The 23,930-nt window shown below is 54.6% G+C and overlaps 1 protein-coding gene across 1 annotated transcript in view; it reads left to right on the forward strand.

Moving 5' to 3' along the window:
* The window catches only part of LOC141996298 (zinc finger protein RFP-like), an 85,036-nt gene that overhangs the window by 30,270 nt on the left and 30,836 nt on the right, over positions 1–23,930 (forward strand). Inside the window, exons 2-9 of the mRNA XM_074968285.1 lie at positions 10,604–11,004; positions 12,873–12,988; positions 18,895–18,986; positions 19,908–20,045; positions 20,523–20,583; positions 21,174–21,317; positions 21,628–21,699; positions 23,002–23,124. Of these exons, the coding sequence (XP_074824386.1) occupies positions 10,686–11,004; positions 12,873–12,988; positions 18,895–18,986; positions 19,908–20,045; positions 20,523–20,583; positions 21,174–21,317; positions 21,628–21,699; positions 23,002–23,124 (1,065 nt within the window). The 5' untranslated portion in view covers positions 10,604–10,685. The remainder of the gene's footprint in view (positions 1–10,603; positions 11,005–12,872; positions 12,989–18,894; positions 18,987–19,907; positions 20,046–20,522; positions 20,584–21,173; positions 21,318–21,627; positions 21,700–23,001; positions 23,125–23,930) is intronic.

The following is a 23,930-nucleotide window of genomic DNA, read 5'->3' on the forward strand; positions in this document are numbered from 1 at the left end:
CATTAATGATCCCCCAAGCCAGCCTGGTCCCAGGGAGCGTTCTCCAGCCCAGAGCTGTGGGGCACTCCCCTTCCCAGGGTGGGTCACACAGACACAGCGGCAGCAGCCCCAGGGCTATGGGGATGGAGGGGGGCTGGATCCAGAGGGTGAGACCGTCCCACGTTCGGGATGCTGGGTCTGCTGCCTGGGCTCTGAGCCCTGGTCTACACTAGGACTTTAGGTCTCATTTAGCAGCGGAGACGTAGCCTTCTCATCCCTGCAGAGTCACGAGCGTGTTTATTTCTCCCATTCCTTTGCTCTAAGTTCCTGCCCCCCCAGAGCCAGATGGGGAGTGGGTGGGAGCTGGGCCACAGGCAGGGCTAACGGGGCCGTGACCTCTGCTGCCCAGGGAATTTACTGCCTGCACAATCTGCCGGGGCCGGCCTGGAGACTGGGGGCCTCTCTCCATCCAGAGAGAAAACCCAGCCCAGGCAGGGCCAGCTCCCCTCACACCTGGCCCAGCCCCACGTTCCCTACAAGGGCCTGGAGGGGCTTCTCCCAGGGATGAGAGAGGGGCCCATTCTCCATGCCCAGCTTCTTCTCAGCTTCTCCTCTTAGCCTCCAAGGGGCCTGGTCACTCCCCATGGGGTGGGGGTTCTGGGACCGAGACACTGCCCCACGAGGGCCTGGGCTGGGACACTCAGCTCTGTGGGGCACTCCCCTTCCCAGGGTGGGTCACACAGACACAGCGGCAGCAGCACCAGGGCTATGGGGATGGAGGGGGGCTGGATCCAGAGGGTGAGACCGTCCCACGTTCGGGATGCTGGGTCTGCTGCCTGGGCTCTGAGCCCTGGTCTACACTAGGACTTTAGGTCTCATTTAGCAGCTTTAAATCGATGTAAACCTGCACCCGTCCACACGATGAAGCCCTTTATTTCGACTTAAAGGGCTCTTAAAATCGATTTCCTTACTCCACCCCTGAGAAGTGGATTAGCGCTTAAATCGGCCTTGCCGGGTTGAATTTGGGGTACTGTGGACACAATTCGACGGTATTGGCCTCCGGGAGCTATCCCAGAGTGCTCCATTGTGACTGCTCTGGACAGCACTCTCAACTCGGATGCACGAGTGTTTGCCGTTGCTCTGACGCAGGGAGGGGCGACTGACGACACGGCTCACAGGGTTGGCTTACAGGGAGCTAAAATCAACAAAGGGGGTGGCTTTACATCAAGGAGTATTTCAGGCAGGACTTCACGGAGGGTTCCAATAAGAAATGGTGCACCGAAGTTATTGTTCTTATTGGAACAAGGAGGTTAGTCTGGCCTCTGCTTGATACATGGCTAGATTTACCTCGCTGCACCTTCTCTGTGCGTGACTGCAGTGTGACCTAGAGGAATGAGTCCCCTAGATGGGGGGGGTGTGTGTTTGCAAATGAGTACAAAACAAATCTGGTCTATTTCTTGTTTTGATCCACTCCATCTATCTTTTACATCTTTGGCTGGCAGCAGACGGTGCAGAAGGACTGCAAGCCATCCACATCTCATGGCTGCTCGGCAGAAGATGGTACAATAGGACTGCTAGCCATCCACATCTCATGGCTGCTCGGCAGAAGACGGTGCAATAGGACTGCTAGCAATCCGTATCGCCTGCCTGCTCACCATAAGATGGTTCAATAGGATTGACTGCAGGACTAAAGAGAATGACCGGATCAAGTCACTCCAAATTTAGTCCCTGCGCCCATGTCTGCCGAGGCGCTCCTGATCAACCTCACAGAGGCGACCAGGAGCACCTCGGACACGACGATGACAGCTACCAGTCCTATTGCACTGTCTGCTGCCCCAAGGCAATGGGTTGCTGCTGCTGTGTAGCAATGCCGTACCGCGTCTGCCAGCACCCAGGAGACGTACGGTGACGGTGAGCTGCGCGGGCTCCACGCTTGCCGTGGTCTGGCGTCTGCACAGGTAACTCAGGAAAAAAGGCGCGAAACGATTGTCTGCCGTTGCTTTCATGGAGGGAGGGAGGGAACGGGGGCCTGACGACATGTACCCAGAACCACCCGCGACAATGTTTTAGCCCCATCAGGCACTGGGATCTCAACCCAGAATTCCAATGGGCAGCGGAGACTGCGGGAACTGTGGGATAGCCACCCACAGTGCAACGCTCCGGAAGTCGACGCTAGCCTCGGTACTGTGGAAGCTCTCCGCCGAGTCAATGCACTTAATGCACTTAGAGCATTTTCTCTGGGGACACACACACTCGACTATATAAAACCGATTTCTAAAAAACCGACTTCCATAAATTCGACCTAATTTCGTAGTGTAGACATACCCTGAGTCTTTCCCAGCACAACGAGGCGTGGGGGCAGACGGAGCCCGGATGTATCTGCTCACAGCACTTCTGACACCCTAGAGGGGAAGGAGAGACAGAGCAGAGAGTCAGTGCCCATGGCCCAGCCGGCCCCCTGCCCCAGAGGGGTCACTCTGCTCCCCCAGCCCCGGCCCCACAGGCTGCTCCCCCAGCGGGGTGGAGCACTGAAGGGCTGTGCTAGTGGGCGCAGAGCCCCGTTCACACCAGATGTTCCGCAGGGACGGGACGGCCGGGTCCTCTGTGCTGAGCCCAGGGCTGGAACAGCCTTTCACCAGCCTTCCCCCACCTCCCCGACAGCCCAAACTCCTGTCTCTCTGCAGCCCTGGGCCCCTGGCCCTGCAGACGCCCCGGGCCGTGCTCCCTGCACTGAGTTACCCTGTCAGCCCGAGTGACTCAGGGGCCGTCTCCTCCCTGCACTGGGCTCTGGGCGCATTGACACTGTCTCACCTGCAGCAATTCCAGCACCGGCTGCTGACGCTTCCCCTCCAGCTCTGTGATCAGGGCGCTGAGCCGGGAAATCTCCTCACCCAGGTGGGTGGCATTTTCCTCCCTCCTCCTCCCAATCGCCTCGTCCAGCTCTCCCAGCCGGGCCAGGAGGAGGCACTCCTGTTCAGCCAGAAACTGGCGCAGCCCCTCGCACTTGGACACCACCAGCGGCCGCTCCACTTCCGTCTGCCTCTGGGGTGCACAGAGAGACGCAGGGGCAGGGCAGGGACACGGGGAGAGCGGGTGTCATGGGAAATGGGACAAAGCCTTGTCCGGGCACCACAGAGCCTTTCATTCAATATCTTTGCCAGAGTCACTGTGGCTACACTAGAGCTTTTGCTAGTATAAAAATGTGACCCAAAATCACCAACCCCCAGCCCGTCCCCATCACTGTCCCAGCACCAGAGTGAAGTGCAGACCAGGCCGTGGCAAATGGTGCTTCCCAAACTGCCCAGTGGCATCACTGGAACGTCTGACACTCGAACCCTGGGATCAGCAAAAGTCTCCCCCGCTCCGCCCCGACCCCTGCCACATCTGTGTCTGTTCAGTGTTTCACTGGCCTCTCCCTCTGGCCCCCACTCCCAGTGCTAGAGAGACAGAGCCAGAGGCTGCTCCCAGCTACCCTGGTGTAAACCCACTGACCCCAGTGGGAACTAACACCAGGGTCCCAGAGGAGTCTGACCCTGACCCCACTGACTTCGGTGGGGTCACTCCTGATGTACACCAGGTACCTGAGAGCAGAGCTGCCCTGCACTGGTTACAATGACCCTGACCTGTCTCCCTGTAGCGACCCTGGAAACCCTTTAACCTTCTGAATGACCCAGACCCCAAGCAGCGCAGAGACCCCCTGCTGCTGTCGCTGACACCCCTGTGCAAAGCGGCCGGGCAGGGCAGGGCACCTACCAGGAGCCTCTCACTCTCCTTGTCCCAGTCAGATTTCAGGCCCAGGAGCTCTTCTGTCTCCTCCCACAGATGCTGCAGGCGGCTCAGGATTTGCTCCTGCAAACAGACAATGGCTCGGGGGGCTGGTTTGGGGTCACTGGTTTGTGCCCAGCGATAACTGAGCAGAGTGAGGCTGTGGGAGCAGGTCCCCCTTCTCCAACCCTCTGAAAAAGTGACCTCAGCTCCAAGGTAGCTCCCCGGCAGAGCTGCTGGGCCTGGCCCACTCCGCCCCAGCACCATCATCTCCAGGCGGTTTCCCTGCCATAGGTCTGGTGCTCTTGAACAGTCCCTGGGAGGAGCTCTTTAGTGTGGCAACCCCCTTAAGGTCACACTTTTTCCAATGAGGAAAGTCACCTGACTTCACCGCCTCCTGACTCTGAATCCCAGAGCCTTCAACACCCCTGCTTCACATCAGCAAGTCCACCTGAGTTGGATACCCAAGGGAGACTTGTAGGCCCCCAGGGAGCCATGTACCCCCACTTTCTTACCCTGGAGTGACTCTCAACCAGCATTGTGAAAGCAGGGGGGGTTATTACAGGGGCAGTCAACAGGCAGACCGCGGGCCAAATCTGGACCACCAGCTGCTTTCCAGCAGATCCTGAAATCTTTTTATTATTTGATTATGATCATGATTGTTATTATTTTTTATTATTTTCTCTGAAGTCTGGACCTTGACTATGCCTTGACCAAGAAATTTGGACCTTTATAAAAAATAATTGACTCTCCCTGTTTTTTGACATGTCTGGAACACAGCGCAGACAGTGCTTAGTGAACACAGAGAACGGAAAGGTCCATCTGGGTCAGTCCCGGAGCCCTCTGTCCCCTCTGTCGTCCGAGCCCACAAGCTGCTCTCCTGCCTCCAGATGCCCACACTTAGAACCCCAGCCCAGTCCTTTGTCCTCCTGCTGGGCACAGTTGGCTGGCTTCCCATGGAGGGTGGGCCGTCCATGGTCATTTATTGTTTGGTGCCCAATGTCCAGGCAATTGGAATGGCCATTGTCTTCTGGGACACTCCATGGGCATGGGGCCCCAGGCAGCCAGCTGTCCCTCATGCCTGTATCTCTGGGTCTCTACAAGTAACACCTTTCCCCCCTCCCCTCACCTACTTAACCATGGGTAAGGCTAAGATTTTGTCCGGGATATTTTTAGTAACAGTCACGGCAGGTCACGGGCAATGAAGAAAAATTCACAGAAGCCCGTGACCTGTCCATGGGAAGTTCAGCTGCGGGGTCCCCACATCGCTCACAGTGGCTGGGCAGCTGTGGGGGCTCGCTTGGAGCTACGAGCTGAAGTCACAGAGGTCTCTGGAAGTCACGGATTCCCCCACTGCAACTTGAGACCATTACTCCTTGTCCTGTCCTCTTCTACCACTGAGAATAGTCTAGAACCATCCTCTCTGGAACCACCTCTCAGGTAGTTGAAAGCAGCTATCAAATCCCCCCTCATTCTTCTCTTCTGCGACTAAACAATCCCAGTTCCCTCAGCCTCTCCTCATAAGTCATGTGTTCCAGACCCCTAATCATTTTTGTTGCCCTTCGCTGGACTCTCTCCAATTTATCCACGTCCTTCTTGTAGTGTGGGGCCCAAAACTGGACACAATACTCCAGATGAGGCCTCACCAATGTCAAATAGAGGGGAACGATCACGTCCCTCGATCTGCTCGCTATGCCCCTACTTATACATCCCAAAATGCCATTGGCCTTCTTGGCTACAAGGGCACACTGCTGACTCATATCCAGCTTCTCGTCCACTGTAACCCCTTGGTCCTTTTCCGCAGAACTGCTGCCTAGCCATTCGGTCCCTAGTCTGTAGCTGTGCACTGGGTTCTTCCGTCCTAAGTGCAGGACCCTGCATTTATCCTTATTGAACCTCATCAGGTTTCTTTTGGCCCAATCCTCCAATTTGTCCAGGTCCCTCTGTATCCTATCTCTGCCCTCCAACGTATCTACCACTCCTCCCAGTTTAGTATCATCCGCAAATTTGCTGAGAGTGCAATCCACACCATCCTCCAGATCATTTATGAAGATATTGAACAAAACCGGCCCCAGGACCGACCCCTGGGGCACTCCACTTGACACCGGCTGCCAACTAGACATGGAGCCATTGATCACTACCCGTTGAGCCCGACAATCTAGCCAACTTTCTACCCACCTTAAAGTACATTCATCCAGCCCATACTTCTTTAACTTGCTGACAAGAATACTGTGGGAGACAGTGTCAAAAGCTTTGCTAAAGTCAAGAAACAATACATCCACTGCTTTCCCTTCATCCACAGAATCAGTAATCTCATCATAGAAGGCGATTAGATTAGTCAGGCAAGACCTTCCCTTGGTGAATCCATGCTGACTGTTCCTGATCACTTTCCTCTCGTCTAAGTGCTTCAGGATTGATTCCTTGAGGACCTGCTCCATGATTTTTCCGGGGACTGAGGTGAGGCTGACTGGCCTGTAGTTCCCAGGATCCTCCTTCTTCCCTTTTTTAAAGATTGGCACTACCTTAGCCTTTTTCCAGTCATCTGGGACTTCCCCCATTCGCCACGAGTTTTCAAAGATAATGGCCAATGGCTCTGCAATCACATCCGCCAATTCCTTCAGCACTCTCGGATGCAACTCGTCCGGCCCCATGGACTTGTGCACGTCCAGCTTTTCTAAATAGTCCCTAACCACCTCTTTCTCCACAGAGGGCTGGCCATCTACTCCCCATGTTGCGATGCCCAGCGCAGCAGTCTGGGAGCTGTCCTTGTTAGTGAAGACAGAAGCAAAAAAAGCATTGAGCACATTAGCTTTTTCCACATCCTCTGTCACTAGGTTGCCTCCTTACTAATCCCAGTTTACCAAACTATCCAGGCTGCTCCATACAACGGCCCCATCACTAGCATTATTTACCACTCCTCCAAGCTGTGTTAGCCACAGACTTTATCAGCAGTGATTTTATGCTTACTTCCAGATCGTTAATTAAAAAGTTGACAAGTGAGGGGGCTACAGCCAATCCCTGTGGCGCCTCATTAACAGCTCCCCCATTCAGTGATGATGCCCCATTGACAGGTACAAGGTCAGACTTGGGGTCACAGAGCAGGGGGATGATTTTACTACTGTTTTATAATGCACCTAATTTATTTATTCACAGACTCCACCTACAGTGTCTGTCACTGTTGTATCTGGGCCCTTCTGGGACAATTCTAGTCTAATTTACACTGGATCCACTCCAAAGTCAATCCAGGCCATCCCTCCCAGCCTGCCCACGAATGCTGTCTGTGGAGATCTCTCGCAGGAAACAGCCTCACTCAGCCATGCTAGGGCTGGTGCCCTGATTTCTTGGCTTCTGTGGAAACACTCCCAATGGCCTTTCCCCTTCCCCTTCCCGCACATGCTGCCCCAGGCTGGGCAGATCCCATCTGTCTAGGGTTTGCCCCTGCTTCACCTGCCACCTTTCCACTCAGGGGACTCAGGGCACTTCAGTAATTCAACAAATGCCCTTGCTTTATTAGCACTGTGTCCAGGCCCTACTCAGGTATCAGGCCCCATTGTGCCAGGTGCTGCATACATACAGAACAAACAGACAGTCTCTGTCCCAAAGAGCTGCAATCTCCCTGCTTCCCTTCTCCCTGCAGGAAACCCTCTTTGCTACATCTTGGACCTGCTCCCACTGCTCTCTGGGTGACTGGCACTTTCACTAGCTCAGAGCCTTAGAACATTTTCTACGTGTTTCTGAGCCTCCGAACTATTTAATAAAATCACATCTCTGGGTGAGTTATGGCTTTGCTCCTCCCGCACCAAATGGGAGCGTCCTGAATGCAGCCAAACAGCTGTTTTGTGGTGGGCAGAAGGCCCTGGAAGGGTGCGGGAGGAGTTGGTCAGCAGGAGATGCTCTGGGGGGAGGGCAGAGCTTGGCTGCCGGTGGGTGCTAAGCACCCACTAATTTTTCCCCATGGGTGCTCCAGCCCCGGGACACCCATGCAGTCAGCGCCGATGATGCCCTCCCCCAAATCAAAAGTCCTCGAGAGTTTGGGTGCATCTCTCCATGTTGTAAATGTTACCAGCTTCTGTGTGTGCGTGTCTCTCTGGGTGGGTGGGGGGGGTCTGTGTGTGTTGATGCTTAAGCTGATTGTGAGGTCACGGATGCCAACAGCAAAGACTGTTCGGCCTCAGCATTCTTGCCCTGCCTTCAGTCTGCCAACTGGCTTGGTTGACAACGGCTGGTGACCCAAGGAGCTGCTGAGAGACGCGGACTATCCCTCTGTCAACAACTTCTTGCATCAGCTTTTTCCACAGGTTTTCGACAAAAGATGAGTTTTTACAGAAGGTAATTCCCAGATTCTTTTCCTGCTCCTTCGATCGCACATGACAGGTTGGTGCCTCCTTCCCCTCGGGCAGGGGTGGCCGACCTGGGGCTCCGGGGCCGCATGCGGCTCGTCAGAGGTTAATACGCGGCTCCTTGCACAGCGCTGACTCCGAGGCTGGAGCTACAGATGCCAACTTTCCAATACGCTGTGGGGTGCTCACTGCTCAACCCCCTGCTCTGCCCCAGGTCCTGCCACCTCTCCACCCCTTCCCCCAAGGCCCCTGCCCCTTCCCCCGAGCCTGCCATGCCCTCGCTCCTGCCCCTTCCCCACCAGAGCCTCCTGCGCACGGCAGAACAGCCGATTGCGGCGGGCGGGAGGAGTGGGGAGGGAGGGGGAGGCGCTGACGGGCGGGGCTGCCGCTGGGCGGGAGGTGCTGGGGGCTGGAGGGGGTGGTGGATGGGGGCTGCTGGCGTGTTACTGGGGCTCTTTGGCAATGTTCATTGGTCAGTTCTGGCTCTTCTCAGGCTCAGCTTGGCCCCCCCGGGGCAGGGACGGGTGGGGGCCAGCGTTGCAACAGTCAGGTCTCAGCGTTCCGTTTTGATTTGAATGTGGGCGTCTCTCCCTTCTCCGTCTGCTTCAGCCTTTCCCGGTCTTTGGAGGCAGATTTCGATGCTTTTATCTTTCAGCAGACTAGTATGGGTGAATTTCCATGGGTATAACCTAAAGGGAAGATAAAAAACTGGTCTAGAATTTAGATTGATAGCTCCATCAAGAGTATTTCCCTTGGAGTTGCCCCTAATGCACTCCTTGCCTTCAAGTAGTGAACATAAACCCTTTGTCTCATGTCATCATTGTCTAACGTATGTGTATTGAGACAAGATCGGTCTCAGAATTTACATGATTGAAAGACACATAAATGAGCTCAGATATGCAGAAAAAATAAATCTGAAGCTATTGAAAGTGACACAGCTCCACTCCCATCCCCTGGCTGCCATCTTGGTAGTTCTCTCAGAAATAATCTCATGGAGAGAGACTTCAAAACTCTCTACAAATTGTACTATACCCCCACTGGGCTACATAAAATAGACATGTCAAATCCCCCCTGCAATTCCTTTCCAGGAAAGGGGTTTAAATAAACTGCAGCCTAAATTTGTCATGGGTCTCGGTGTGATTTCTTTGTCATTGTTTGGGTGGCCTATTGTTCTGATTGGACATTTTAAATAGTATGGGAAATCCTTCAGTTAAAGTTTACTGGTTATTTTCCCCATGCGACTACAGTCCAGATTTTGAAATAGTTGAGAATAAGTCAACATATTTGCAGCTGCTAATCCATCCATCCAGACCCTCAAGCCTTCTAGATGACAATCCTTTGTTCCTTTTCCTGGCTTCTCTGGGAACAGAGGTGTCTTGGTTTTCGGCTTGGCCCTGTCTGTTCCCAGAGTCCCAGGATTCTGTGCACAAAGGAGTGGGGTTAATAATGAAGCATTTTTACAACTAGGCCCAGGCAATGAGCAAAGAAAACAGAAGTTGACCTTGGCTGTTTCCATGTCTGTCCACTGGCAGAGGAGGCGTGAGCTCCATGGGGTGAGAGTCAGGCTAGGAACTGGAGCCAGTGACTGGGCTAGGACGGGATTACAGATCTGGTGGGTGGAGGTTTCTTGTTATAGAGCAAAAGGGGAGAAGCTGTGATGTGCTGTGTCCAAGAAAGGCTGTGACAAAGGATCCTGGTGCCTCTCCCCAAGGAAACCTCAACGCATCTCCTCTTGGAAAGGAGTAGCAACTTTCATACTAGCCATTAAAGGCAACTTTAGGTTCATAAATTCACAGTTTCAAAGGCTCTAAGGCCAGCCCTGATCATCTAGTCTGACCTGCATAACACGGGCCCTTGGACTTCCCCAGAAGAATTCCTCTTTCACCATGGTCCCAAGTGTCTTCACCTGGGGCTGGGTCCAGTCATGGGGGTAGAGCTCAGCGATAGAGTGTTTGACTGCACATTAAATGGTCCTTGGTTCAACTCCAAGTGCCCCCTTTGAAACCTTTGTTAATAAGCAGCAAATTTCAAACAAATAAAAGGAAGTATTCTTTCCACACAACACACAGTTAATGTGTGGATCTCTTTGCCGGAGGATGTTGTGAAGGCCAAGATTATAAGAGGATTCAAAAATGAACGAGATAAATTCATGGAGGATAGGTCCATCAGTGGCTATTAGCCAAGATGGGAAGGGATGGTTTCCCTAGCCTCTGTTTGCCAGAAGCCAGGAGTGAGCAACAGGAATGGATCACTTGATGATTCTCTGTTCATTCCCTCTGGGGCACCTGGCACTGGCCACTGTCGGAAGACAGGCTACAGGGATAGATGGACCTTTCGTTTGACCCAGTGTGGCCAGTCTTTTGTTGCTTATGTTCTTGGTTGTATGAACCAGTCCTGGCTATTAGAGGAGCAGATGATTTCAAAAGACCACTCTCTTGGATCTGGGAATCCTGCGCACACAAATTCCCTTCCTTTAGAGTAGGACAGAAAAACCCATTTCTTCCTTCTTTCTATTCCAGGCTTCGTTCCTTTTTTCAAAGACTCACCTCTCGGGAGCACAGAGAGAGCCATGTGAACACAGTGTTCGTCCAACCTGCAGCCATGGAGGCATGCTCTGCCATCAGCCAGCAAGAACAGGCCTTGCCAGAGAAGCCCACGAGAAGGAAATGCTCGTGGAAGATCCTATCAGGCATGAAAAGACTCTGTGTCTGTAGCCAATCTGACAACTCGATGGCAGATAGCGATGAGGAGAGAACGGTTTCCTCTCCAAGAAGGTGGACGTGCTTTTCCCTGAAGAAGGAGAAGAAGAAGAAGAAGAAGAAGAAGAAGAAGAAGAAGAAGAAAGCAGCCAAGAACCAGGTGGAGTCAGAGGAGGAGAAGCTGCAGGAGAAGCAAGACAAAGTTGAACTGGATCTTACAGGTGAGGAAACAAACCACATGGTTAGCAAGGAGCATGTGAGGAATACTCACACCAGTCACTCTACAAGCCTTATGGAAGCAGGGGAACGGTCCCACTATTGTGGGGAAGTTTCCTGGCTTCTGCACTACTCCGGTGAAATGGGCTAGAGGAAGGATCTGAGTCCTCGCTCCCACTTCCTTTCCCCAGAGGCCTCCCTGCCCTGGAGGACTCCCCTTCCACTCTCCTGTCTGACAGAGTCCTCGTAACCCCAACAAGGCTGGGCCCAGGATTCCTGGGGGGCTCGACCCCCAACCTTGCTGTGGCCACCTAGGACAGGGGCTAGGGTGTCCCCACTCCGGGGTACTCTCTCTGCACTGGGAGCTTCCCTGACCCACTGATCATTACATACGATTTAAAGCAAATACAGTTTATTTAATCAGCAATTAATTTAAAAAAGAATAAGGAAAAATGGGAAAGATGAAAGGAAAACACATCACCCCGCTCTGTGGCAGGGAACATCACAAACCACGTCTCTGGAACGTCAGGGCAGTTCCGGCCCTGGCTGTGCTGCAGGGATGCTGCGGGTCGGACACTTGCTCTGGTGGTGACCACACACCTCCGGGCTTTGGGGGGTTGGACCCTCCTTCCCGCCGGGTTCAGATCCCCCTCCCAGTCTGGCCTGCAAGGACCCTTGGTGGGGGTGTCTCTCTGCGCTGGGCCCTTTGCCAGGGTCCCCCCTTGGCTGGCCCCAGTTGCTCTCCGCACCCAGCTCCAGACTGCTCCAGCCCCAGCCCCAGCCCCACTGTTCGAGCTCCGGCTCCACCCTGCCTCAGCTCTGATGCTGCTGCTCTGCCTCCAGCCCCGGGGCTGCTTCTCCGGCCCCGCTGGCTCTGTGGCTGCAGCCCTGCTCCCAGCCCAGGGTCTGCTCTCCCTGGGCTGTGTCTCTGCCCCGCTGGCTGGCCCGCCTCTGCTCCCCAGCTCAGCTCGCGCCCCTGCTCTCTCCTTAGCTCGGCCCCACGCTGCCTGAGCCAGGCAATTCCAGCTCGCGTGGAGGATGGGGACCTTTCTGACCCCCTGACTCCGTCATTAGCCTGCCCGCCCTGCCAATCAGGCTGACCTGGAGCGTTGGCCTCTCCCCATGGCCCCTGAGGTCTGTCAGTATCAGAGTCCTGGTTTCCCATCCACCCTTCCCCTTCCTTTCGGGACTGGGACCTAGCCAACCCAAAACCCCACTGAGTTTGAGTAAGGGGCCAACAGACCCCTTACACTTCCACATCAGGGCCGTCTCATGGGACAGTGATGGGTACCTCAGACTCTGGAATCCATTTAGTGCCGGATCCTCTTGGAGAGGGTGGCAGAGGTGCATCGCTGAGGTGGGGAGAGCTGACAATGTCAGGTCACCCCCCTCTGGGGGTCTGGCCCTGTGGGGTGGGGAGTACTAACATTGCTTCAGGCTGTAAGGGGAACAGAGAGGCTGGACGTTGGAGGAAATCATTTCTTTTCTCCTGGATCGGGTCCCTTTCATCAGGAAAATGCTCCCGAGGTCTCAGCAGGTCACAGCTGGGAACCGTAGCAGAGCTGAGTCATTGCTTCTTGGGGGGTTAAATGCAAAATGAGGCCTGTGGCCCATTACTGACGGGAAAGGTGGGCAAGGGGAGAGGAAGAGTAGAATAGAAAAGAAACTGGCCCCTAAGTAAGAGGAAGCCTCGTGTGGTAAAAGCCCCCAGCTAAGAGTCATGAGATTGGAGTTCTCTGCTCAGCTCTGCCAACAACCTTCAGTCTGAGCCGGGGCAATTCGCTTCAGGGCTCTGTGCCCAGCTTCCACCCTCTGGAAACCAGGGAGAAGACATGGAAAAGCAAAATGTTAAGAATGTTTCTTTCTGCTGCAGGGACGAAGAAGGAGCCGTCGGAGACGAAGGAGAAGTGGGAAATAGGGAGCCCAGAAGAGCAGGAAGAAGAGCGCGCTCCCGTCTCCTCATTAACGAGCATCTCCCCTATGAGGATGGTAATGACGCTTTGTGACTGTGCTCATGGAAAGCACCCCTTGCTGTGTGTGTTTATATCTCCCGGAGCTGGGATCTCTGACAGGAGAACGACCTGCCCCTTGCTCAGGGGGCTGAAAAGGAACACTCTTGAAGTGTGATCAACTCCAGCCAGTCTTTACGAGTTTGTCTGGGTTGTGGAAGGAGGCCCAGTTTGTCTAGGGGGTTTAGGCACCTAAAGAAGTCCAGAGGTGCTTCGTGGGATTGGCAGACGTGCCTGGCTCAGGTGCCTGATTCTGAGGCACTTCCCATGGCCCACAGGCACGGCTGAAAGTCAGACCAGGCCCATCCCTGCCCTTGTCGGGGTAACCCACGTATCTCCTGGCTGTGGGGTTCTGGCCCATCTCGTGGCACCAGGACCACTTCGAGACAGAACCGGTGAGTCTGCTCTCCAGCCTGAGCTGACAGCCGCATGGGTTTTAGCTCATGTGGTAGCGGCTCCTGCACTGAGATCCCAGGTTCGATCCCGCCTGCCAACATCTGGGCTCCGTCCGAGTTACAAAGGCACCTCGACGCCGTTGTGACTCTTGCTGTCAGTGACAGAGCACCCTGCAGCGCAGACAAAAGTCTGCAGTTCTGGGAGCTCCTGACGTGCCGGGGGGCTGGAGTCTGTATGCGAGTCGGCCACTCCGGTGTGCTCTACGGCGTCCTCAGCTGCGGGCATCCAGGACAGACGGTGCTAATTCAGCGCCACGCAGCCCAGCTGCAGCAATCCCCAGGGGCTGCCCTGAGACACCAGGGCAAAGGCCTCCAGCAGCCCAGGCCCTCGGTTTAGGTGACCCTGGAACCGGGCCCCCTGGAGTAACATTGTGCCCAGTGAGTTCTGACCCACAGGGCTCTGGCCCCGGAGGCCCACGGTTTGGGCTTCTCCTCAGCCAGGCAGACACGCTCCTTCAGTCTCAGCTACTTTCTCCCCTGCCGGCGATTCCTGCCTGTTTCCTGGCAGCGCCACACGCTGCGGGGTGGGGAAGGAAGAGGGCGTTTCCCTTTGGGCCCTATTCTCACTCCTTTCCTCGCAGACACTGTGGGCTGCCAGAGCTGCTGAGCCAATCTGCTCAGGCGCTCGGGGTGGGATGGGACATGGGGCAGGTTCTCCAGTGACCCCTCGGCGACACTCAAGGAGCAACTCGAATGGGCTTTGCAGGACATTGAGGCTTTCTCAAGAAAAGCTGGGCGTCCTGGGAGGAGGGGCTAGAGAGGGAGGAAATGGGGTGGCCCTTGGGGTCCCCGCACTGCCCGAGAGGCTCCCGTCTCTTCTCAGGAGAGGGGGCCAGAGAGCGGACGAAAGGCTGAGGAAACCTTGGCACCTGGGGAGGCTTCTGAAGAAACGGGCTCAGCCGGAGTCTCCAGGCTCCCTCTGCGCTGGCAGCCTCCCCCGGGGACAGACTGTTCCAGGGCAGCTGCCCGAGGGAAATACTCAGTCCCCACAGGCTTTGTCCCTGTTCATTGCAGACCCTCGGGGAGCACCCTTCCTCAGCCCCGCTCCACGCCCTGCTGATGACAGCTGTGCAGGTTCTGACAACACCCACCCTGGAGAGATTTAGAGCCGCAGAGGAAGAGCTGAGGGCCATCGTATCTCTCCACGGAGACAAGATGGAGAGAGTAAGAGACGCCCGCAGTGGGGCAGGGGGATGCTGCGCAGAGAGGGGGACGGGAGAATCGCCTCTCCTAGGAAACCGTTCCTGGGACACACTAGCATGGTGCTTTGAAGGTTGGCTCAGCCCCTTGCCATTCAGCGCTTGGCTGCGGGGATCCGCGGTGTCAGGTTTTGAAGTGTCCTCTGCCCGCTGGAGCCCTAACACTTCCCTGAGGACGCCCAGCCACACTGAAGGTGTGGGACAGCCCCAGCCCTGGCAAGGCAGCACTTACCTAGTCTGCTGACGAGCCTCCACATTAGGCCTGCCATCTCTAGGATGGGCTCTGGGGTCTGGAGCAGTGGTTCTCAACCTGCGGCCCAGTCAGCACAGAGCTGTGCCCCATGGGACATCCTCAGGGCCAAACAGGTAGGATTGGATGTGGCCCACAATGGAAACTAGGTTGAGACCCCTGGTCTGGAGGAACTGATTGTGCTAGAAAGAGCAACAGGAAGATGCAGAGACTGAGGAAAGGCTCCTGCAGGGAAGCCTTTGAGAGCAGGGCTGAGAGCAGTTTGCTATGGCAGGGAAGGCCCTGGGACATCAGGGGAGTTTGGGCTCTGCCCACTGTAAGGTTTTGGGGAAGGCTTTTGTGTGTGTTTCTGAGCTTTAAGGTGCTAAACCAGACCTCGGGAAGACTGGGGTTCCTGGACTTGTCAAAGCCTCTTTCTTCAGATTATGGAGGAGCCAAGATGGAAAACTGAGGTCAGAGGCGGCTTGCAGGGCTGCCAGGAGGGGTTCCCTGGGAGGAGGCCACTCTTTGATTAATCCATCCCTCAACTTCCTGGCATTCTTCCAGGTTGGAGACGTTGTGGGAGGGATCTTAATCTGGCTCGACAACGTCTGCGATCCCAGAGCCAGAAAAGCAGCGCTGAGGGCCACGGCCTTGCTGGCTCGCTCCCACCCCCAGGACGTGGTTCTAACCTGTGTGGCTCACACGCTCTCATCGCACAGGTAGGGAGCTGCTCTGTTATCACCTCAGTCTGTTATTTCTCTTCCTGCTCCCACTGACAGGCCACAGGCCGGGAAGGGTCCGTGGGGCTCACACAGTTGGAGGGAGTTTCCTGCTGTGCAGAGAGCTGTCCATGCTTAGTAAGAGGAGATGCCCAGGCCCAGCTGCTGAGGAGCCAACCCCTCCTCCTGCACTGCCCGGGATGGAGACGTGCCAGTTTTCTGGAGAATTCCTGCATTGTCCTGATTTCTATGGGTCACCCACTTCCTCTCAGATCCATGACTATGTCAAAATAAATGACTTTGGGGCTCACTCAACATCCCTGGCTCATGAGGTCTGGCTGCTCCTTAGTGCATGAGAGAAGGCAGAGATGGAAAAGGCCCATGAGGCCCATCTGTCTATTCGCTGTGCAGGATTGTTACCTGTCGTCAGATCCCTAGTTATTCCGTGGCTGAGGAATTGGTGAAAAAATACACTCATTCTTCTGGAGCTGTGCAGCAGAGGTAAATCTCTGAAGACAGAAATTTCCAGCCCTTATTGTTGCAAAAAGAGAAAAAATCATCCACACATGACCAGAGCGTAAATGCAGTGCAGCCTGCCTGAGTCTGCAGACAGCCGGCAATAATAGCTCTGAGAGGGGTGAGTGCCTCTTTTCATCTCAATGTGTTGTAAACTCTGAGTCCTGCTGGTTATTGCTGGTCACTTTGCAGAGTCATCCATCTGAGGTGTTTTAAACACAATCCCCATGTTCCTAGGGGCCGTGAAACTCAACTTGGACCCTAGCCAGAGCTCAAAACTCCGGCTTTCCTCGGCATCTTCTGCAATGCAGTTCTGCATTGACCAGAGACAAATCTGTGTCACATGGGAGAGCAAATTGAAGAGCAGCATGAAAGAAATGGAATTTCTTGCCCAATTCAGTTACCAGAGGAATACAGTGTTGGTTTTCATATTTCTTTGAGTGTTTGATTTGTAAACCTTTCCTTGGATTCCTTGGAACAGCCACAGTGCTTTCCAGGGGCTGTGCTCACAAGCTGTAGAAACTCGGCAGCCTTGGCACAGAATTTCAGTCAAGCTTCCTGAAGACCTTGCTTCCAGGCCATTTGCTCTTGATTTGTCCAACCTAGCTCTCAGTGTCTCCAGGGCTTGACCACCATGTCCAACCTTCCTCACCAAACTTGGAAGTCAAATGACTGGAAGTCTTTTGGATCCGTCTGCAGTCTTCCTCTGCAGAAGCCTGCGGGGACCAGCAGGACTTAGATCAGCAAGAATGGAGAGAAGAGAGGAGAGGGATTTCAATCGTAGTTTCCTTCCATCTCTGTCACGCTGGGCAGTACAATCTCCCCTTCCAAGCTCCTGAATCCTCTCCTATCAGGGCATGTTCTGATTCAGTGCCTGACCCCATCCACCACACTGCAGTAGGGTTGAGGTGCTTTGAGACACTTGGCCAAACGCTGGGTCTCAGTTACACCCCCAGATAGCCAGAGTAACTCCAATGAGTTCAGGCAAGTTCCTCCGGACTGACCCTAGCGTAACAGAGCAGAATTTTGCAGTCTGCAGTGCGTTGGTCACTCTGGGGTCAGTTCATGGTCACTGTTGGGAAGCAGTGGTGCTGGCTTCAGGAACAATAACCCATTAGGGGAAAGGAATAAATACAACGTTCTCTGAAGGGACTTGCCCAGCCTCAGCCTCCCTGCACCGATCGGTGTCTCCTCTGAGAGACGCCTTTCCTGCCTACATTGCAAGCCTCTGCCTGGGGAGGGCGAGAGGTGGCCAGGCAGGGAAGGTCTGACTTCTGTTTCTGACTCTGCAGATGTGCCCTTGAGCTGTGGAAGGCCTTGGGTGAAGAACCCCAGCTCACCAGGGAGGTGCTGCGGCAGCTGCTGGACAAGCTCCAGCAGAGATGCCGGGAGGAGAAGAGCGGCCATGTGTCTCTGGCTGTAAGTGAGATTTGAGATGTCACTTTGCGAACCCGTCACTGCAGGGAGGTTGGTGCATCTTTGTGTGTGTGTGTGTGTGTGTGTGTGTGTGTGTGTGTGTGTGTGTGTGTGTGTGTGTGTGTGAGCTTCACCCCTTCTGATCTTCAGGCCACAGCTCCACTACACAGTTCAGCTGACCTAACCTCCCTCGGCACACAGCCGCCACAGCAAGCCCATCCCTTGGGTGGGGCTGCACTTTGCGGCGTGTGTCAGCCAGGGCCGGGTCTGGGTGCCAGCAAAGGAAGCAGGGGCCTGGGGCAGCCAATAGAAAGTCGGGGCGGCACGTCCGGGTCTTCGGCGGTAATTCGGCAGCGGGTCCTTCATTCCCTCTCTTCCTCTTCAGCGCCACTTCGGGGGCAGCTCAATCGGGTTTTTCTTTTTTTTTTTTCCTTCTCCGCTTGGGGCAGCCAAAAAGCTGGAGCCAGCCCTGGTGCCAGCAGGGCACGTCCTCACCAGAAGCGCTTGTCGCGATTCCTCGGTCAGGGTGGGGCATTGCGGGAAGGCTCCTGAGGGTCAGTTGACGTAAAGGACACGGTGTCTACACTGACACTGCATCGACCGAACTGCATTGACTTGGACTCTCTGCCCCTTGTGGAGGTGGAGTTATGAATTTGGCACCCAGGGGCAGTTCTGCCAATGGGAAGGAAATTCCATAGTTAGGGTGATGCTGGGTGAGTGGCCTTGTGTTGACCTAACTCTGTCGTGTAGACCAGACCTTCGTGTGTCCTGGCCACCTCCAATCAAACCAAAGAGGTGTAAATAAAGTTTCCCCCAGGTAAAAGTTATAGATCTTAAGTGGTTTATCTGCTGGTACCCTGGCTCAGTCGTCTTCTGCTTTAGATGGCCCTTTCGTGAGCAGGTGCAGTTCGGGCGTCTCTTGGAAGTATCCAGGTTTCTGGCTTTGTAAACTGTGGCTAGAAATCTTCCCAGCATGGGATCTTGAGATGTCCAGTACTTTTGACTGGGCCAGAAACACTGGGCCTATGAGAACGCATCTCTTCAGGATGGTTTCAGCCCGTCCAGTCACGGCTGGAAAGCCAAAGCACAGGGTCTGCACCATTAAGAGAAATAACGGGGAATAACGTCACCCAGACTCTTCTGATCTTTCCATAGGGTTCCATCCTGCTTCCGTTCCAGGAATGGGGGAAGGTTCAGGAGCTTCCAAATGTCTCCTCCCCTCTCAGGAGCCAATCCTCTTTTGTAACACGCTGGAGAGGAAAGGAGACATGACAAAAGGACAATCGCGAATGGCAATGGGGGCAGGGGACAGATTGGGATAGTTGAGTGAAATGCTTTCCCCCCTCCAGGCCATGAAGACCATTTACGAGGTCCTTTTCCTTTGGGGATACCGAGAAGCCATCCTGGAAATGTTTCCCCAGCTCCTCATCCTCTGCGTCAGGCAAGTGCAGTATGTGATGGATCTGCACTTGCCAGGGACCGACATGGCCAGCGAGACATCCAGCCCCGAGGAGGGATCCAGCTGCCTCAGCCCCCTAAGGTAATGACTGAAAGGAAAAGGAAGAACAGATTTGTTCTGTTAAACACTTGGGGTCTGTTCATGGCCATCAGTGGTTCGGGTGCTGTCGTTGGCCCAGGCTCAGTTGGGTGCAGGTCTCTCTTGAGGGAAAAGGGTTGAGAGCCGTGTGTTCTTGTGAGTCACACTCGCTCATCTGACGCCGTCCACAGGCCAGCTGCTTTCCCCACACACTCAGGCAGCAGTCAAGTTTGTGCATCCAACCACATGTGCCACCCGCCAGAGGGTCAGTGCTTTCATCACTGTCTGCTGAGCAAATCTGGGGGCCTCCGTCCCCAAATGTGGACAGAGCCACACCGGCAGCACCTGGGGCCAGGCCGTGCAGGATCTCAGCCCCACAGGCAGGCAGGAGGAAGAGGGACCCGTTCGACTGGCTCTGTGGGCACAGTGAGGGGCTTCTATCTACACGGGAAAACCAGAGCGCCGGAAGACACCTCAGGTGGTGTAAACTGACATCGCTTTGCTCGCTTACACCAACGAAGGACCCGACCCCACATGCCCACTTGAGTCCTGTTACCTGTCACGGTAAAGAATCAAGTATTCAGCCACAGTGAGTGATGACACCAATCATCTTAAGAAGCGACATTGTCACTAATTGGTTAGAAACTCAATGAAACGGCAGTGTAGACAGGGCCCATTGGGCAGGGAAGCACCGTGATATCACACTGGATCTATCCTCGGGGAGGCTAGCTACTGCTGACCACGCTGTGTGTCCCAGGACTTCTGCAGAGTTGCCATGCCTGGGGCTGATCTCGTTGCCTGACACTGGTATTTGTTTCTCTTTAGCACGTCAGTGGAGGCTGTGAAGACTCTTTTCTCCATGCCCGGCTACTGGAAGGAATTTGCCATCATCCAGTTTCAGCAGGGTTGGGACACGATAGCCTCCAGATATTACTACTCACAGGGTGTTGGCCTGATTGCAAGGTAAGAGCCCAAAGTTTCCTCCTCACTGGGTCTCTCTTGGGAATGGGATTTCCGTGTGAAATATTCCTGTTCCACTCTCCTTACAATGTGTATGATAATCAAGTTGGGCCATTTCCAGCACAAATCCAGGTTTTCTCACCCCCCCCCACCCCCCCGCCACAAGTCACAAATCAACCCCCAGGGAAAGGGGCATCTCCAGGCCTCATTGAGCGCCATGCAGAGACCCCTGGGAAAGAAGATATACACTGTAAGGAGAGTGATCACTTTAGATAAGCTATTACCAGCAGGAGAGTGGGGTGGGAGGAGGTATTTTTTCATGCTTTGTGTGTATATAAAAAGATCTTCTACACTTTCCACACTATGCATCCGATGAAGTGAGCTGTAGCTCACGAAAGCTTATGCTCAAATAAATTGGTTAGTCTCTAAGGTGCCACAAGTACTCCTTTTCTTTAAGGGACTTTCTGTTCCATGTTCCAGAGCCATGATCGAGTGTGAGAACCCTCAGTTCCCTGCAGTTTTCAGAGAGGCACTCACCATCGTCCAGAGCGAGAGGGAGGAGGAGCAGAGAACGATCGCCATGGCTTTCTGTATTGAGGTGAGATTCATTAGTTGACAGGCACAAGGGAGCTTTCTGGAGAGCAGCTCAGGCCAGTAAGCTCTGGGGCACATTGTCAGCAGCTCAGCAGCCTTACCGCCAGCTAGCTCCTCTCCGCACAAAGATGGTTGTGGGGCATGGCAAAGAGAGGGAGGGGGAGACAGGGTGAGATTGCTCCTGGCTGGATGTGCCTCGATGGGATTATGGGGCAAGAGGGGATGTTTCTCCAGTGCCCCAAGGCCTTGCTTCTCTCCTCACCTTTTCCTGGGGTTGTGCTTTTCTTCTGTCCCAGGGGTCTCTGCATGGCGCTCAATGAGGCCTGGAGACGCCCCTTTCCCTGGAGGTTGATTTGTGATTTGTGCATGAGTCCAACTTTTGGGAATGAACCAACTGAAACAGCAGCAACTGGCTCCCTAAGCACCAGAGACTTTGGGTGGGAGTAAGTGGCCCTTTGGTAAAGACGACTGTCTAGGGCAGAGACCCCACAGGAAGACCTCTGTTCCTCAACCTGATGTTGATTTGGCTCTTTCCAGTTTCTCCAGAGTCCTTCCATTGAGACAGTGCTGACAAAATCAGAGCTCCGGGCGCAGCTCATGGAATGGAGCAAAGACACAAATCCCGTCATACGTAAGCTCAGTCTGCGAGGCCTTGGCAGTATTGTGTTCCAGCCAGAAAAGGTAAGAGGCGTGGATTGCCCAGGGGACCGAGGAAGCCGATGTCTCTCAGATAGCTCGGAAATGAGAGCCAGATCCCCACACAAGCCTTGTTGTTTAACACACAGCCCTCAAATGGTGGAGTTGCTTTCCTGAGCAAATCAAAGCATGACGTGCTCCCTGCTCCCATGAGCTGAGCCCTGATTGCAGATGGGATGCAATGGGGGAGGTGTGGTGATCAAAGACAAAGGTTACAGTGAGCAGCGGGCACAGAGTGACAGGAGAACGACTTTCTGCCCCGTTGGGGGGCTGTGCCATCCGTGGTTTCTCCTAGGTGGGAGTGGTCCAGCATGTGCTCCAGGCTGTCACCCTGGAAAGTAATGAGTTGCCTTCTTCATTCCTGCAGGTGAGATGGTTACAGGCCCAGCTGCCAGGAACCGTGGCCAGGTTTTGTGACCGGGATGGAGGGTGTGTCAAGGAGGCCATGCAGAAAGCTGGAGACATCATCTACCTCCTCAAGAGGGAGGGGCTTGGCTCCATCTCCCAGGACATCGCAGTCAGCCTTCGCCCCTTCATTGATGACGTAAGGCTTGGAACCCCAGGAGAAGCCCATGCCCCCCCTCCATCTGTCTCTGATGCCCTTGTCTCTCTCTCCCCATCTCCTTGGCTCCCGCCCCTCAGGCCTGCCATGGAGCCTCCAAGGAGCGCCCCCGCCATGGGTGGGGAATCTCCTGCTGAGCCACCTCCCTGTCAGAGCTCTTCTCGCCAAAGCTCAGCCTCAGCGCCATGCTCCCAGCCCCTGCTGCAGCCTGGCCTGGGGGAGAGGGGGCCTGGCCCTGGGCAGATGACCAGCTGTCTGGAGAACACAGGCCCCCAAAGAGGTGGAGATTCTCAGCAGGAAAGAGGTGGGTCGGGAATGGCCCGGCTCTCGGGGGCACCGAAGAGCAAAAGAAATGCTGTGTTTTGTAGCAGCGCATCCCTGCAAGGCTCCAGCAGCGGCTTCTCCCCTTCCCCAGACCAGTCTCCAGCAGACTTCCCTCCCTCTCCCCAAATCTTCTCGGGTTCTGGGATTCTGGGCTCTCCAGACAGAAACTGCCTCTGGGACACCCTGGGGCTGCGCTGTCCCGCACAGGGTCTCAGGCCTTGCACAAGATGTTTATGGCGCTGGCCTGGTGTCCGCCCTGCTCCCGCCAGCCAAGTCAGTTCACACAGGGGGAACCGGAGCAGCGGGCGGATTATGACTCTGTCGCGTTCTGCTCTGATACTGCCTGGCTTTAACTGGGGGTCCCCACCCCCTGTGTGTCATTGCCAGGAGAGGGGCAGTGTGCGCTCAGCTGCCATTTCACTGCTTGGCAACGTGGTGAGCAGGGTGCAGGACCCAGACAAACCCCTCGTGCAGCAGGAAATCATCCACTGCTTGCTCCCGCTGCTGCTGCATCTTGCAGACCAGGAGGAGAGTGTGACACTGGTAAGTGCCACGGTCATTATTTCCTTCAGACAAAGAGCCAGAATCCCTTGGGGCCCCCACTCCAGTCATCGCCAGAGCCCCTTGCCCAAGCAGAGTCTTCTCCTCCCGGCTTCACTCCATGCTGGAGCCTCGTGCCTCATCCATCCTCACAGCACACAGCACAAGGGGTGGAGAAGGTCCAGTGTCCCCCACACTATCCCTCTCGCAGTGAGAACCCTCTTGGTCTCCCTTCTCTTGCAGCGATGTAAACTGACGCTCTTCCGCTGCGCAATGTTTCTCGGCTGGGCTCATTTGAAGAGGCTGTTCCGCAGCATGGCCTGGGATGGCTCCTCACAGCTCTTGAAGTGTGTCGGGAAGTGCTTGGTAGGTGAATTCCTTGTGCCTTGAGAGGGGTGAATGGGGACTTGAGGGAGACCTTTCGAACCCCACAGCCTGAGTACCCATCCGCTTCGGTCGGGTTGCAAGACGCTATTCCAGGCTCTCTGCTGGTTCATTTCTGCAGGAGTTACAATCCGTTCACATTTTTGACATTTTTCTCCACAACTGTCAGACCTCCAAACTTTTGTCTTTTCAAATGAAAGCGGAGGTTCTGGAGAACACAACAGTGACTTCAGAGAGGTGCTGCTCTGGTGTATGGGTTCGTATTGGCGGTTGCCATGGCCTGGCTATATGTTTTGGCTTTCCTGGACTATTCGCTGTGTGGAGAACATGTCATTTGTATATTGTGCATTTCTTCCTTCTTTCTTTCCAGATGCAGAACAACAAGAGCCACATCCCCAAATTCCTGTTCCAGGCCCTAGAGTACCTGGAAAGCTCCCAGACAACAATACGACACTCTGCAGCCTTGTTCATTGGTAAGCAGAGGAAATTCACTTGAGCTTTCTTAAATGTTTCCTTCAAAGCCCTTTTCTAGACGGCTGCTCTGTTCCCTCCGACAGCACCAGAATCCTACAACGGGGTGTCTGTGTGTGTGTGTGTGTGAGAGAGAGAGAATTAACATGTATTCCAAGATGAAGGGAGCAACTTAGCTGTATCAACTGCACCAACTTCCCCTGCCCCAACAGCTCTTTGGCTGCGCCTCGGGGAGATTGAATTCGCATCATGCTGGTTTGATGTGAATTCAATCTCCTTTGGAAATCAGCTTCTCAGTCACTGCTGGGCATCTGATG

This window comes from Natator depressus, chromosome 11, assembly GCF_965152275.1.
Source record: "Natator depressus isolate rNatDep1 chromosome 11, rNatDep2.hap1, whole genome shotgun sequence".
Lineage (NCBI taxonomy): Eukaryota > Metazoa > Chordata > Testudines > Cheloniidae > Natator > Natator depressus.